At 41.8% G+C, this 17,940-nt stretch overlaps 1 protein-coding gene across 1 annotated transcript in view; it reads right to left on the reverse strand.

Annotated features, from left to right (window-relative positions):
* Positions 1-17,940, reverse strand: part of LOC117512209 (plexin-A1-like) — a 1,069,160-nt gene that overhangs the window by 174,077 nt on the left and 877,143 nt on the right. The window contains 1 exon segment of the mRNA XM_034172199.1: positions 3,205-3,298. Within this exon segment, the coding sequence (XP_034028090.1) occupies positions 3,205-3,298 (94 nt within the window).

Consider the following 17,940-nt stretch of genomic DNA (forward strand, 5'->3'; position numbering starts at 1 on the left):
TTTTTGCTCTGTATGCACCACTCTGCATTTAATCATTAGTGATCGATCTCTGCTCCCCTCCACAGCATGTCTTTTTCCTGGTTCTCTCCCTCAGCCCCAACCAGTCCCAGCAGAAGACTGCCCCTCCCTGAGCCTGGTTCTGCTGGAGGTTTCTTCCTGTTAAAAGGGAGTTTTTCCTTCCCACTGTAGCCAAGTGCTTGCTCACAGGGGGTCGTTTTGACCATTGGGGTTTTACATAATAATCATTGTATGGCCTTGCCTTACAATATAAAGCGCCTTGGGGCAACTGTTTGTTGTGATTTGGCGCTATATAAAAAAAATTGATTGATTGATTGATTGATATGATACCATGTCCAGACAGCACTCACCACCGGCTCACTTACTCACCCGGCCACCGTCTCTCTCTCTCTCTCTCTCTCTCATTCTCTCTCTCTTACTCTCTCCAGGAAATCATCAGACAGACATAGCAGACAGCGCTCATGTGCACCATATGTGTGGGCACGTGTGTGGTGGTTGCGTGTGTGGCGGGCACGTGTATAAATCCCGGCCCGATCTCAACCGACAGTAAGGACCCAAAGAGTCATATCCAAAGCTCAGATTCATCAGTGAACTTCCACACAGAACCGTTCGCCCTCATCGCCGCTTGCATCAGCCATTAGAAAGCTGGACACTCCACTATACTTCAAGGCACATGATACTCGATGACATGGTTCAGAGGGTCTATCATGTACAGCACTGTCTGAGTGGCACAACACCCACGCGTGGACCACGCTGTGATCAGGTCATATTGCTAGATCTGGGGTGGGGAAGGCTGTGAGAAGCAGGGTGAGGAAGTGAGCAAAACTGAAAGGGAGAGAGAGAGAAAGAGAGCGTGAGTGACAGAGGGTGCAGGCCAGCTGCTGTGTGATGCTTTCATATCAGCACCTGCCGTGACACTTCTCAAGATTACATATAATCAATTCAATCAATCAATTTTTTTTTATATAGCACCAAATCACAACAAACAGTTGCCCCAAGGCGCTTTATATTGAAAGGCAAGGCCATACAATAATTATGTAAAACCCCAACGGTCAAAACGACCCCCTGTGAGCAAGCACTTGGCTACAGTGGGAAGGAAAAACTCCCTTTTAACAGGAAGAAACCTTCAGCAGAACCAGGCTCAGGGAGGGGCAGTCTTCTGCTGTGACTGGTTGGGGCTGAGGGAGAGAACCAGGAAAAAGACATGCTGTGGAGGGGAGCAGAGATTGATCACTAATGATTAAATGCAGAGTGGTGCATACAGAGCAAAAAGAGAAAGAAACAGTGCATCATGGGAACCCCCCAGCAGTCTACGTCTATAGCAGCATAACTAAGGGATGGTTCAGGGTCACCTGATCCAGCCCTAACTATAAGCTTTAGCAAAAAGGAAAGTTTTAAGCCTAATCTTAAAAGTAGAGAGGGTGTCTGTCTCCCTGATCTGAACTGGGAGCTGGTTCCACAGGAGAGGAGCCTGAAAGCTGAAGGCTCTGCCTCCCATTCTACTCTTACAAACCCTAGGAACTACAAGTAAGCCTGCAGTCTGAGAGCGAAGCGCTCTATTGGGGTGATATGGTACTACGAGGTCCCTAAGATAAGATGGGACCTGATTATTCAAAACCTTATAAGTAAGAAGAAGAATTTTAAATTCTATTCTAGAATTAACAGGAAGCCAATGAAGAGAGGCCAATATGGGTGAGATATGCTCTCTCCTTCTAGTCCCCGTTAGTACTCTAGCTGCAGCATTTTGAATTAACTGAAGGCTTTTTAGGGAACTTTTAGGACAACCTGATAATAATGAATTACAATAGTCCAGCCTAGAGGAAATAAATGCATGAATTAGTTTTTCAGCATCACTCTGAGACAAGACCTTTCTAATTTTAGAGATATTGCGTAAATGCAAAAAAGCAGTCCTACATATTTGTTTAATATGCGCTTTGAATGACATATCCTGATCAAAAATGACTCCGAGATTTCTCACAGTATTACTAGAGGTCAGGGTAATGCCATCCGGAGTAAGGATCTGGTTAGACACCATGTTTCTAAGATTTGTGGGGCCAAGTACAATAACTTCAGTTTTATCTGAGTTTAAAAGCAGGAAATTAGAGGTCATCCATGTCTTTATGTCTGTAAGACAATCCTGCAGTTTAGCTAATTGGTGTGTGTCCTCTGGCTTCATGGATAGATAAAGCTGGGTATCATCTGCGTAACAATGAAAATTTAAGCAATACCGTCTAATAATACTGCCTAAGGGAAGCATGTATAAAGTGAATAAAATTGGTCCTAGCACAGAACCTTGTGGAACTCCATAATTAACTTTAGTCTGTGAAGAAGATTCCCCATTTACATGAACAAATTGTAATCTATTAGACAAATATGATTCAAACCACCGCAGCGCAGTGCCTTTAATACCTATGGCATGCTCTAATCTCTGTAATAAAATTTTATGGTCAACAGTATCAAAAGCAGCACTGAGGTCTAACAGAACAAGCACAGAGATGAGTCCATAATATCCAATATATGGCCTGATACATGTAGTCCAGATTCCCCTGATTATGGGTGTACTGTGATGCATCGCGGGCTGGGGGCTATCACTGCCACACCGGTAATGACGCGTGTGCATGTCAGTGATGTGATGGCCGTAGTAGTCTGAACACACGGGTGTACATGCACAACAGTGAATGTGATAGTCAGTGGACCCTGGTTTACATGAAAATTCAGTAAGGTATATCTTATATATTATATTCCAATTCTAAGGTGGAACTATGGCAGTATACAAAGGTATATCTAAATATCTAAAAAGGAAGAGTAAAATAGGAGAGTAGTCATCATTTCATATGTTGGATGTCATTCCACATTCAGCAGGGACATGTGGCAGGTCTCCAAAAGATAGCGGACCACAGCGTGCACAGTCTGGGTATTCGGATGGCTGTCCTCCACAATTGTTATTCCCTCCCAGATGTGGCACAAATTCTGTTTTATCATGTATATATATATATATATATATATATATAAATGTATTTTGCCTGATTCGGCTTGGCTCATGCTCATTTGTACTAAGTGTGACGGGGCTCTTAGCAATACATCATCAAACAACAGCTCAATATGTGTATAAAAACCTATCTATGGGTGAATATAAGTAGGTTTGTCTTCTAAAACTGGGCATGTGTGTCAGTCTTCAATACTCACATGAAAAGATTCTGCCTGGCCATACTTGGCTCTAATCTTTGGCTCGCGGATGGTTGCAAGGTTGGTTCCACTCACTGTCAACAGAGTCCCACCACTACAATTGGAGAGAAAGGGAGAGTAAGAGGACAAGAAAAAGAAAGGGAACATAAATGCTTGATTTACTTATGACCTGATGTTCAAAATGAATCTGCATGAAATTTATAACCAAATGGAAACTACTGCAGTATGCATGGACACCTGTGGAGAAATGAGAATTAAAAAAAGAAGCATTCCACAGAGAACTGGTGAAAAACATTCTTTTTTGTTTTGCTTATGCAGTGGCAATGTACTCACATTGTGTCCAAGTCTAACATCAACATGAAAGACCTGAGTAGCACTGTGAAAGAAATATACACCCTATGCAGATAATAGCATTACAATACCTGATTGCCCTTCATCACCTTCTTCAAGATTCTTTAATTTACAACCTTCCAGCACCAAGGACATGGAGTTGGGTCAAGAAACACACCAGGTGTAAAACCTGTGCCAAAGCAACATGCTGATCCGCATGTGATCCAGGAGCAGCCAAAACAATCAAATCACATATTTCCTTCCTTTAGGACAGGTAAGACTCCACTCTTTTTCTGTGCATGCTCTTATGTGCACAGAGGGAGGCAAAGTAGCTTGATAGGTCCAGAGATAAGCATCTTCATATATGATCACTTGTTCTTTCTCTGCAGTATCAGCTCTATCTCAGATTTGGCTGATGACAAACATCTCAGTCAAGGTTTGCATTTTTAGAATTTAATACATGGATTTATATGGATAATATAGGCTGCCAGATGTGCCAGGGCAGTCTCCCAAGCCAAGCAGGGCAGTTGGATGGGGTGGGAAGCCATAGAACGATGCAAATTCAAATGGAGCAAGCTATGGAATATGGATACAAACAGGTTAAACTTCATTGTCAGACCCAACTACCATGTACTGCCCTCTGCCTGTCACGTCTGTACAGTCCCAGCAACCCCCAAACACAACCTGGTGGGTTGCAAGACCTACTTGACGCAGGGGAGATATACCTGCTGTCACAATCAGATACTGAGGTGTTTGGCCTCAGTGCTGGAGAACAAGAGAACCTTCAATCAACACCATCCCCCAAATGTTCAGACTAGTTTCCCATCCTTCATCCAGAGAGGTGAAAAGCTGCAAACCAAGCCCTCTCATCTCCATGCATGCCTGCTGGCAATCACCCAGGACTGGAAATGTTTGCTGACCTACACCGAAGACTTACCTTCCTGCCCAATATTGCACAGACCAACTTGTGTCCTGACCTGGAACTATGGTCCAACTCCTGCAGCTATGCCCTCATTGTTGAGCTCACAGATGCTATTAATGAGGCATTTTAAAGAAAAATCCTGTAATATGAGGAGCTAGCAGATGTGGCAGAGGGACGGGGATGGAAGGTGAAAGCATGTACGGCAGAGGTGGGCTGCAGAGGATTTATGGCAAGGTCCACCACAAGACTCCTCAAGGAACTGAGCATTAGAGGGTTGCATTGGGCCTACAGTCTGCAGAATTAAACAATGCTGAGACCTGCAATGCTACCAGAGGCATAAAAAAAAAAAACTTTTCACCATGTTGCGTTGGAGACAGAGTCATAAAAGAATTGCACAATCTTTATGCCATAATTGGATGATCAAAACACTCAATCCCCCAAAAGCCCTTGCTGCAAGATGACACCTCAACAACATATAAAACTGGTCATCGACAGAAATCAGCCCTTTCTACTACATTGCGGTTCACTTAACTAGTCACTTGCTTAACTGGTGGTAACCAATTGCTTGCTCAGAGCCGCACCATCCAAACCATCCAAAACCTGCCTGGACTCAAACTTTCATTCACCATCAAGGAGACTAATTGGAGCTGTAAGTGCCACTCTGTGAGAAAATGGACAGGCCCTGAGAAATTATTCTGATACTCCAAGAACAGTCTGCAAATGACTTACTTCAGGACTTGAAGAAGCTCACAAGAAGTAAGGTGACAAGGTCTGCATCACAGAATTATAATTATTAAATTGTAACTCTCTGCAACAACAACACTGTCACCATGGTTTTTAATGAAGCTTGGTGACAGTTTTTCTGTGAAGGCTCTCATTTGTCCAGGTGGTTTCCATAGTACAGAAGCTTGAATCTTCGACTGGACTGGGCTGCTTGATGCGAGGATGTTTCACTTCCTCAGCTAAATTTCTTGCTCTGGTAGTCTGACTTCTGTCTTGACACTTACAGAGAAAAATAACAGAAGCCAGCAAAAGCTGGAGTTTTTGGTGATAGTGTTTTACTGCCACACAATCATATGAAAAATTAAAAACACTTTTAAACTTTCTCCACCCTTTTTGTAAATACAGTAGTGTTCAGAATAATAGTAGTGCTATGTGACTAAAAAGATTAATCCAGATTTTGAGTATATTTCTTATTTTTACATGGGAAACAAGGTACCAGTAGATTCAGTAGATTCTCAAAAATCCAACAAGACCAAGCATTCATGATATGCACACTCTTAAGGCTATGAAATTGGGCTATTATAAAAAAAAAAGTAGAAAAGGAGGTGTGCACAATAATAGTAGTGTGGCATTCAGTCAGTGAGTTCGCCAATTTTGTGGAACAAACAGATGTGAATCAGGTGTCCCCTATTTAAGGATGAAGCCAGCACCTGTTGAACATCTTTTCTCTTTGAAAGCCTGAGGAAAATGGGACGTTCAAGACATTGTTCAGAAGAACAGCGTAGTTTGATTTAAAAGTTGATTGGAGAGGGGAAAACTTATATGCAGGTGCAAAAAATTATAGGCTGATCATGTACAATGATCTCCAATGCTTTAAAATGGACAAAAAACCAGAGACGCGTGGAAGAAAATAGAACACAACCATCAAAATGGATTGAAGAATAACCAGAATGGCAAAGGCTCACCCACTGATCAGCTCCAGGATGATCAAAGACAGTCTGGAGTTACCTGTAAGTGCTGTGACAGTTAGAAGATGCCTGTGTGAAGCTAATTTATTTGCAAGAATCCCCCGCAAAGTCCCTCTGTTAAATAAAAGACGTGCAGAAGAGGTTATAATTTGCCAAAGAAAACATCAACTGGCCTAAAGAGAAATGGAGGAATATTTTGTGGACTAATGAGAGTAAAATTGTTCTTTTTGGGTCCAAGGGCCGCAGACAGTTTGTGAGACGACCCCCAAACTCTGAATTCAAGCCACAGTTCACAGTGAAGACAGTGAAGCATGGTGGTGCAAGCATCATGATATGGGCATGTTTCTCCTACTATGGTGTTGGGCCTATATATCGCATACCAGGTATCATGGCTCAGTTTGGATATGTCAAAATACTTGAAGAGGTCATGTTGCCTTATGCTGAAGAGGACATGCCCTTGAAATGGGTGTTTCAACAAGATAATGACCCCAAGCACACTAGTAAATGAGCAAAATCTTGGTTCCAAACCAAAACAATTAATGCCTCGCAGATGTGAAGAAATCATGAAAAACTGTGGTTATACAACTAAATACTAGTTTAGTGATTCATGGGATTGCTAAAAAAGCAGTTTGAACATAATAGTTTTGAGTTTGTAGCGTCAACAGCAGATGCTACTATTATTGTGAACACCCCCTTTTCTACTTTTTTTTTTTACTAATAGCCCAATTTCATAGAGTGTGCATATCATGAATGCTTGGTCTTGTTGGATTTGTGAGAATCTACTGAATCTACTGGTACCTTGTTTCCCATGTAACAATAAGAAATATACTCAAAACCTGGATTAATCTTTTTAGTCACATAGCACTACTATTATTCTGAACACTACTGTATAGCACGTAGTTTCTCTTTGAGGCTGAACCAAGGGTTTTGAAAGGATTTTATATGGGTCAGCCAACAGTTGACACTGCTGCCAATTTTTATAAGGTTATGTCTTAGGTCGACATTAAAGCTTTGGTGTCATCAAATAATAAAGACATGAATAATGAGCAACTTATGGATTTGTCAGAAATTTCAGTGATTATTCAAATAATGAGCCATGTATATGAACATTGTGCAAACAATTAAAAACACTCCGAGTGAGTGCGAGTGATTGAGTCAGTGCAGCTCATCTGATCGATTATAACCAGATGTTAAATCTATCATAAACGTACTTTTACAGCTGCTTATAAGAAGGAATGAACATGCAACTGTTTTACCACGCTATTACAATATAAACATTACAAATAATTACCTTTTAACCTGTTCCACATATATTCTCCACCTCATGCAGCGCAGGAAAAAGAGAGAAAGAAAACAGGCAGCTAAAATGGTCCTCTGTAATCCCTGAAGCGATTAGAGGTGTTTTCAACATCCAAACTCTGACAGAAAATGATAAATCCGTTTTTAATAAATCCGTAATTATTTTATATACAGCGTCCAGTGCACAAAGCAGGTGTGATTGTCATGACGAGGGGCGCGAGAGGGCAGAACAAAAATAGCCTGTCCAAAATAGCCTGTCCTGTCCTCGTAGCCATCAGGTACTCAGATAATAGGCTGTGTCATCACCACAAACATGCCTCTAACATCCTTGTTTGTCCTCATAGTACCCCATAGACAAACTGCCCCATGCTGTTTTTGCTAAATTTTGAACTTCTTGAAATTAGTGCCACACTCAGAGATGAGCCTCGTTAGCTGAATATTCTATTTCTAAGAGCCTCTAAGAGCCACTATTTCCCCACGTTTGTTGAATAACTAACTGGACTTGTACCAAAAAAAAAAAAAAAAATGTGCTACATTCTTATTATTCATCGTTCATTATTCAGTGGGACCAGGGCTTAAGCCACAATTGGTTCTCTCAAAAGGGCAAGAAAACTATACTTTGAACTCAAGATTTGATAGTATCTTCTGCTGATAGTGTATGATGCATATTTTCAACACACCAATATATATAGTATAGTATAGTTTGTGCAAATAAATATTTTCTTTTACAAACTATAAGAATCTATTATGGCTTTAGACCAAATCACACAACAAATCTGACTTTTCAGCATATGAGGCAGGGATGAGACTGGAAGAGGTGCAACACAAATCACATCCAAGTAGCACCATGATATTAAACCACAGGAACATCTGAAGTCGAGCAGCTTGTGGCCTCTGGCATTTTACTCATGCAGGTGTTCTATTTCATATGATGCATGTCTTTTTGAACAGATCATGACCTTTATACCATGATATCTTTCATACTCCACAGATGTTAGATGATTCTGGAATATTCTGAACTTTTAACAAATGTGTTCTCTGGGCACATCCATACTTCACACTGCAAGAAATAGCCATAACTTATCCTTCACAACAACATACACACCTCACAGGTTTTGGTGTTACAAGTATTGTAGAATGAAAGTCACACCAGTGCACCTCCACCAGGGCCATCAGCAGCCTCACCGGCTGAACCTGTCTACTGCAATCAGCTGTCTTAGCCTGAACGTTTCTCAGGTGAGTCCTGTGATGTCAGCCCATTTATAACTCAGTGTGAGTTGCATTTTGAGCTCATGTCATCAATGTTCTCGTCCGACAGGACAAAGATAGCATTTATGATAACTCACCTGACTGGTCATGCTGTGGCATGGGCAACAGCATAATGGGGTCATCAATCCACCACCTGTGCCTCCCTTCCGGCATTCACTGCTGCTCTACAAGAGGTGTTTCAACACACATCTCTTCGGCATGATGCTGCACATACCCTGATGAGGCTGAAACAGGACGGCCACCGAGTCACAGACTATGCCATCGACTTTCGCATTCTGGCAGCCAAAATCGAATGGAATCCCGCGGCACTCCATGATGTCTTCTTCCAGGGGCTGGCCAAAAGTATCCAGGACCAGCTCCTCGCTGTAGATCTTCCCAAGGACCTTGGCGAGCTCATTGCGCTCACCTTCAGGATCATTCCCGCCGAGCAGGTTGGTTACCTGACCAACGCTCTGCCACACTTGCTGTCCATTTGTCCTCTTCTGGCCACGTTGGAGCAGATTCACTGCATCGTAGCACACAGGGGCCCATGCAACTAGGTCACACCCGTCTGTCCTCAGCCAAGAGACAACACCGTCGTGAAGATGGGCTCTGTTTTTACTGTGGACATTGTGAACACTTGATACCAATTGTCAGGCCAGGGGTGCCACCGTGCAGTCAAAGTCCGACTTACGGGTGAGTCAAAACTCTATTCTTCCATCCTCAGTACAAAACACAATTACGGCTAAATTGTTCTCAGAAAAGTTGTCCGCTTCTGTGTCAGCTTTTGTTGATTCCGGTTTTGATGTTGAACTTGATGTTGTCCTCTCTCACCAGGTCCTTGCACCTTAGACTGTTTAAGGTCTCAAACCCTCTGGTGGTGCGCACTGTGGCTGACCATGAATTGGGTTGTATTACTCACTGTACTTAGTCTGTTGCTATGATAGTGTTGGAGAACCACTCAGAATCAATCAGCTTTCACGTATTTGATAGTATGACTCACCCGATAATCTTGGGGAACCTCTGGCTGCATCAACACAGTCCCAATTTCAATTGGTCTAAAGGTGAAATTGTTTCTTGGGGGCCTGCCTGTCAAAAGTCCTGTTTGTTCAAACCTGCTCGTTCTCCACCAGATTCCAACCCCGATCTCGCGTGGGTGCAGCCATGCTACTATGATTTGTCTCCAGTATTCAGCAAAAGCAAAGCTAAATCTCTGCCTCTGCACCGGGAATATGATTGTGCTATTGAGCTTCTCCCTGGGGGAAGCCCACCTCGAGGAAAGTTTTTTTTCCTCTGTCGGCACCTGAATGCAACGCCATGAACAAATACATATAGGAGTCTTTGGAGGCCGGTTTGATTAGACCACCGTCGTCACCCACAGGAGCAGGGTTCGTTTTCATGGCGATAAAGGATAATTGCCCATTTATTGATTACTGTGGGCTTAACTACATTACAGTTAAGAACCGCTATCCTCTGCCACTCATTTCTTCAGCATTCGAGTTGTTAGAAGAGGCCAAAATCTTCACCAAATTCAATCTGCATAATGCTTACCATCTAGTCAGAATAAAGCAAGCAAGGTGATGAAGGGAAAATCATTTTTAACACCCCGTCTGGTCACTACAAATATTTAGTCATGCCTTTTGGCCTCACCAACACTCACGCTGTTTTCCAGAACTTAGTTAATGATGTACTGTGGGAACACTTTAATAAATTGGTTTTCCTGTATTTAGGTGATATTCTGCTTTTCTCTCCCAACCCAGAAACCCACACCTGTCATGTGCGAACTGTATTACAGACTTTGCTGTGCCATAATCTCTTTGTCAAAGCCGAAAAATGTGAATTTCATATATCAACTGTTTCATTTCGGGCATTCGTCATAGCAGAGGGAGAGAATAAGATGGACCCGGATGAGGTGGCAGCTGTGCATGACTGGGCGGTGCCGACTTCGTGGCAGGAGGTACAAAGATTCCTTGGCTTTGCAAACTTCTACCGTAAATTTATACGTAAGTTCTGCACCATCGCAGCTCCACTCCATGAGGTCACATCCTCCCTATGGCCATTTAGCTGTACTCCGCAGTGTGATGAGGTTTTGAGGGTCCTAAAAAATGCTTCACTGTGGCCCCGTGTTGCTCCTCCTTGACCCCGCTCGACAGTTTGTGGCTGAGGTCGATGCTTCTGATGTAGGTGTGGGTGCGGTCCTCTCGCAGCGTAATCCCTCTGACATTGGATTGCACAATCCATGCGCCTATCTATCCAAAATGTTGACTGCAGCTGAGTGCAACTACAGCATCAGGGACCGTGAACTATTGGCGGTGAAAGTGGCCTTGGAGGAGTGGCACTAGTGGTTGAACGGGGCACAGATGCTGTTTTTATTTTTCACTGAGCATAAAAATCTGGAATACCTGCGTACCGCCAAGTGACTCATCTCTCGTCAGATTAGATGGGTAATCTTTTTCAGCTGCTTCGATTTTGTTCTTTCATATCGGCCGGGCTCTAAAAATGGGAAACTAGATGCTTTATCTTATCAGAGTGATCCGGTTGACGCTTAACCTGGAAGATTGAGTCCAAGGTTCAGTCTGCTATCAGAGATGCTCCTGTTCCCCACAGGGTGCCCCAATGATAAACTGTTTGTTCCTGTTGCTCTCGGTGGGGTGGGGTCAGGGGGTGGTTAGGTTGGCTCACAACAGTCACTTCTCCTGCCACCCAGGTATTAAAAGAACCATGTTTGTAATTCAGCAGAGATTCTGGTGGCCCGGATTAATGAAAGATGTTACTGAATATAGCAATGCTTGTCAAATATGAGCAATTCACAAATCCTCTAATTGTCCTCCTGCAGGACATTTACAGCCATTGCCTGTACCCACTTATCCCTGGTCTCACATAACTGTAGAATTTGTAACTGGATTTCTTCCCTCAAAAGGCAGTACTGTTGTATTAACTGTTGCAGATACTGTAGGTTGTCGAAAATGGCTCATTTTATTCCTCTGCCTAAACTGCCCTCAGCAAAATAAACTGCAGAGCTTATGCTCTCTCATGCATTCAAACTTCATGGTTTTCCCCAGGATATCGTGTCCCACCGGGGTCCCCAGTTTGTGTTGAATTTCTGGAGGGAGTTCTGCCGTTTTCTCTGGGTCACTGCCAGTCTTACTTCGGGCTACCATCCACAGGCCAATGGACAATCTGAAAGACTCAACCAGGAACTGGAAAAATGACTCCGCATTCTCGCCTCACAACACCCAGCCACATGATCATCACAATTCCCGTGGACTTGCACACAACCACTTACCGTCTGCTTAACCTGGTTAATCTTCCTTTCATGTTGTTTTTGGTCATCAACCCTCTCTGTTTCCTCCCACAGTGTCCACCTCTCCTGTTCCATCAGCACTCATGGGAGCGGGCAAGAAGAACTCTGCTGCGATCTTCACTGGCCGACAAATTAACTGTGGTCCATAAACATACTCCTGCACCGCTGTATGCACCTGGTCAGAAGGTTTGGCTCTCGACTCGCCATCTCCCGCTAAAACGACTGCCCAACAAACTTTCTCCCAGGTTCATTGGTCCATTCCCGGTTTCCAAGATTGTTAACCCAGTGCCTGTCTCCGTCTCCCAAGGTCCATGCACATCCATCCAACTTTCTATGCCAGCCATGTCAAACCTGTCAGATCCAGCCCGTTGTGCAGATGCAAGTATCTTTGTCATTATACTGCAAATCTAAAAATTAGTGTGGGTATTCTATGCCCAGTCAAGGACAGTGAGAGATATATGGACCCACTAGAGCCAGGCACCTGCTACAACTGGAGAAGACCCAGAAGAGATGGTCCCATAACATAGAGCCATCTCCGCACAGACCAAACATCACGGGCTACATCTGGATGAGAGTAACCTGGCTAGCCTGGTGAGTGGATTGTTGCCAGTTCAAATCAGATTGTTAACATTATACATAGAAAACGACCAGATTTTATTTCTGTGTCTGTACTGCAGTCCTCATCTACTGTCTAATACACATTGGCTGCTATAGTAATCAAAATCACACACATGTAAACAGTCACATGACTGCTATCTATTATTTATTATGTTTACTAAGTTTATTAATATTATAAAATGACATGAAGTGTGCTGTTAGATGACAGTTTGATCAACCAAATGAGCCCAGATTTTAAAAAAACAAATTGCACGTATACAAAATTCCAAACAGAATGTCCACTGCAAAAGTCACACCAAAAATGGCCACACAAAAGGCAGTGTGTAATAAAACGCTGTATCAAAACAAATTATGTGAACAAAGCAGCAGCTGAAACACTGCCATGTAAATACCCAAATACGTGAGACTCTTGCAATGTGCAGTGAGTTTCAGTTATAAGTTGTTATTTGAGCTTCTTAATTTTGAGGTGATTTTACAGGTTAGTTTGAGTTTTTTGTGTGTGTCTTCTGTGACAGTTTTTTTTTTTGGTTTTACTGTCAACCAGCTGTGAGTGGCAGAATGAGAAGAGAGCCATCAGCTTTGACAGCATAACGCTCACAGGGGAAGCGTTAAATTATGTGAAGTTACAGACGTAACAAATCACAGTCAGAATCCAATCTGAGTATTCAAATAGAGATGGATTTGTAAAAAAAAAAAAAAAAAAAAAAAAATCACATTTCAAACTACCTACCAATAAGACTTAATTTTGGAAAAAAACAAAAAACAAACAAACAAACAAACAAAAAACACACTGAATTCTTCTGACTTTTGGCCTTTCAGACTTGTAACATAGAACCACATTCAAATTAGATATGAATAATCCTCTTATCACAGTAAGGGTCACGGGGGGCTGACGCCTATCCCTGCAGTCATAGGGAAAGAGACAGGGTCCACCTTGAAGAAGCCACCACTCTAGTGCAGGACCAACACACATATAAACAGACAAACTCATTCATATTCCCATGGGTACAATTTTTTTCCATCTACCTACTAAAATAGCTGACTGTAATTAGTTCAAGGCAGGTAGATGAGCTAAATCACCTATTTTATGTGCTCAGGTAGAAACAATACATGGTAGAAGTTTTACTCACTGAAGATGGGGTTACCCACACCTTGGAAAAATGAATTAATTTTCTATACCCACTTATTCCAATTAAGGGTGAAGGGGGACTAGAGCGTATCCTTGTGGTCAATGAGTACGATGCAGTGTACACCATGCACAGCCCGCCAGTCTATTGCAGGGCCACCTCCAAAGAGATCCCAAATAATTTCTAACTTGTGCATCCAATTCTTGTTTTATGAAGTCATTAATGATGTATACTGTGCAATCATTCAATAATATACAAATAATAAATGTTTATGAGTTCAATGGTATGAATATTTCATGAGGAGAAAGCTGGAACATACCATTCAACAAGGCTTTTCATCTGAACAGTTCTTCATGCATATAGACAGCTTACAGCAGAGTGGATTTTGGGTGTGTGGATATGTGTGTTACAAGAATTAGCACTGTCAGTTAGCTCAATCAAATCGTTGTCTCGGTTGTGTCGTTGTCCCGCGCGTGTGCATGTGCACTCACACAACTAGGTCGGCACTTGTGCGCACATGTACTACAATAAAAGACTGTGCAGCAAAAAAAAAAAAAAAAAATCATGTCAGAAATTAGTCCAGCTTTTCATTCAACTTCTTGCTAACAGCCTCCAGACAGCTCCAGATTTGTTTTGTGTGTGTGTGTGTGTGTGTGTGTGTGTGTGTGTGTGTGCATGTGCACGCATGCATGTGTGTGTGTAGGTGTGTGTATGCAGAGTGCAATGGTACTAAACGTACAGAACCAAATTTGCACTCTAAATGTAACCACATTGCACTCTAAATGCAATGCAATACAAATGGTACAAATAATCCATGTCATGTGACATACAAAGCACCAATCAAATGACAAGGATCCACTCAGCCGTTATATAAAGGCATTCATGACATTCATGCCCCTGATGAGTGTATATAAACGTCCGACCACAACTGTATTGCTAGACATACTCTTTCACACACTCACGCACACCTACAGTCAATCACCAATTGACCTAACCAGGATGTCTGTGGAAGTGGGAGGAAGCCAGAGCACCCAGAGGGAACCCACATAAACAAGGAAACTGCAAACTCCACACAGAAAGGACAAGGTTGGAAGCAAACCTTCTTGCTGTGAAGCAACAGTTCTAACCACTAAACTACCATACTACTCAGAGGCAAAACTACAAAACAAACAAAACAAAAATTGTCACTGTACCATCCACTGTAGTCCTGACTGTTTCCACTGTTATAGTAGTTTGTCGAGTAAGGGTAGCACTGTGGTACAAGTGTTCGGCAAGTTTGCCTCCTAAAGAGAAGACCCTGGTTGGAGGCTACCTGTGCCACATTCTCCTTGTACAAATCTGCTGTAGAGACCCCCAAAAAATATACTGTAAGTCAGAATAAATTAGACAGTGCTTCCTCTTACAGCTGTAATTTCTGATCATTTTCTTGTTAAATTTGAAATATCATTTGCCTGTCTCTACAAAGGTAAACCAGTTGTGACATTAACACAATAAATTGCATCCACAACCTTAATGTAACTCATTGCTACTTTACTGGAGGTTCTTAGGTCACTTATTCGTCAGAGCAGCCCTGTGGTTAGAATTACTAAGAATCTTAAATCATCTCTGTGTGGTCTGTTGCACTCAAGTGTATCTATGAAGACTACCATATTTTCTGGAGTATAAGTCACACCGGAGTATAAGTTGCATCTGTCAAATTTTTATTGCTGGCATTTATTATTTCATTATTGGTGTCCATTTTGTTTCATGCTTTGATTTGTGGGAAAGTTCTATATAAGTAGTCACTATGCTTACTATTATCAATAACAAATTTGTGAATTTTCAGTATATAAGTCACATTGGAGTGTAAGTTGCATGGCCTCCCAAACTAGTAAAAAACGAGACTTATACTCTGTAAAATACAGTATATGGTGTCCCAGCATAAGCAGATGACCTGTCTTGCCAAGGATCTTTAAGTCTGGAGTGTTTAGATGTCACTATTTGCCTGAGTATAAATATTCTGTGTCAGATGGAAAGAGAGCTACTATTCCAACTTATTTAAAGGGGAACAGAAATGCTTTTAGAGAATTTGTTTGTGCATTCCTTGGTACAAATGAAGTGTTATTCATACACTTGCAGAATGTTTGAGCGCAGTGTAGATAATATCATTTGAATCAATTTTACTGCTAAACTGACATGTAAATCGCCATTGGCTGAAGTCAGTGAAGGGCACTTCCGGTTGACGTCACTGGTTGGGATCTCCTCTGCTGGGGACGAGTACAGTTTACTGAGCTCGCTCATTGAACTTCTGTTAGTCTCATCAAGAAACAGGTGGAATATGCCGGAAAGCTGCACATGTTGGCAAAGCCACAAACGGAGGAACAAGGGAGACAATATTTCCTTCCATAAGTAAGTGGTTTTGGTTATTCTTGTCACTATGTCTGTGACATTTGGTTGATAAACAGGTTTATTTTTCCTGCCTGTGCCTGTGTCGTCCGAGGACACGGACGACACTTACACACATCACTCACACACAGAGATGTGCACACACACCACTGACTTCATGAATAACACGGTCAATAAAGGATAATTGTGTAAAAATATTATATATATGTATATATATATACATATATATATATATATATAAATGTTTCGTAATGGTTTTAGGAGTCGCACTATGCTGAAAACAGCAACAGCAGCAGCTCGGTTCAGCCCAGATTTCGGAATGTGTGGGTGTCAGAGCAAGCTTAATACTTTCCTGACATGATTTAATGTTAATTAATTTTACTGGCTTGATATCCAGGTCAGAATGACATTTTAACATGTATTTTGCAAGTGTTTTTCTGAGTGTGCTCAGTCGTGAATGCCCATTGAAAATGCATTAACATCCAGGAACTTCGGCAATATTTTCTCTGGTTAGGAGGTGTCATGTCACTGTCCATGAAGGGACGTTCACATTTAGTGGGCAGCATTGGGAGTGCGGACTCTTAGTAGTTCCTTTGTTGGTGCCTCCGGCAGGGAATCTCAGAACGGGGCTCTTCTTCTCCCCAACCTGTGACGTTACCTGCCTGACCTGCATAAATGGCAGCAGCCGATCAATGTCAAAGCCTCTCAGACCATGACTAAAACAAAGTTTTCTGTTGATGTTTTATGGTCTTTAGTGTTTCTTGAACTATGAAAAGAACACAATTTTTGAGTTTATTCAAGCTGTAAATAATCTGTGGGCTTTTCTGTTCCCTTTTAATAATAGTAATAAAAATAATAACAATAACCGTCATCATCATCATCATCATCATCATCATCATTATCATCATCATCATCATCCAACTGGAGCCACGAGTCAGTAAGCAGTTCAAATTTTTCAGTTGATTATTTTATAGACACCCCAACACATCTTTATTTAGGTTTGTGATTTTTTTTTCACTGCCACACTTTAAATGGAATGATGAGATTTTCAACAAAGCATTCCTTGCTTTCTTAAAGTGCTTTGATTGTTCTACAGTCCCACTTTCTTCTACTGACCCCCTGACTAGTCTAATTTTTTTTATCGACAATAAACAAATAAATAACATCAGGTATTCTACTGTCTGGACAAAGATACACTCCAGTCTCACACCACTGTTTGAAAAACAAAACATGCAGAAATAAATCCTTCTTTCATAAAAAAGTAACAAACATGTTCCCTACATTACTTGGCACTACATATTAAAGATGTCTGAAAGCATACTTTGGGCATCCAGCTGATATTTTAGACCCTGGTAAAGGATGGGATTTCATCTCTCAGCAGAAGTTCATGTTGGCTGGATGTTGGATATTACACCTAATCCACTGCTTCAGACAGCCACCAGCTACACCTTAAAGATTAGTGTTTTATGAGCTTTGCCAACTCTGCTGCTCATGTAGTATCTTCAGTGGTATCAGCTGTCTGTGGGGATAATGCTGACGATGGAATGGCTCATTGTCACTGCATGCTATGGAGGCATCCTGTCTCAGTTGCGTACACAGAATCACCACTTGTTTCACTGACAACACATCCAATGTGAAACAAAAGGACTGTGGCCATCAGAGTAAAACTCCAATATTTCTTCAAATACTGTAAATGTCATAAAGGCTATGCCCACGAGGACAGGTTAAATAAGCTTTAAAAATCCGTGTACAGTATTAAAAACTATAGTGTGTAAGGAGGCATCCATAAAAGTCCTGTCTCCCTATTCTTCT

The sequence above is a fragment of the Thalassophryne amazonica genome, chromosome 6, assembly GCF_902500255.1.
Source record: "Thalassophryne amazonica chromosome 6, fThaAma1.1, whole genome shotgun sequence".
Taxonomy (NCBI): Eukaryota; Metazoa; Chordata; class Actinopteri; order Batrachoidiformes; family Batrachoididae; genus Thalassophryne; species Thalassophryne amazonica.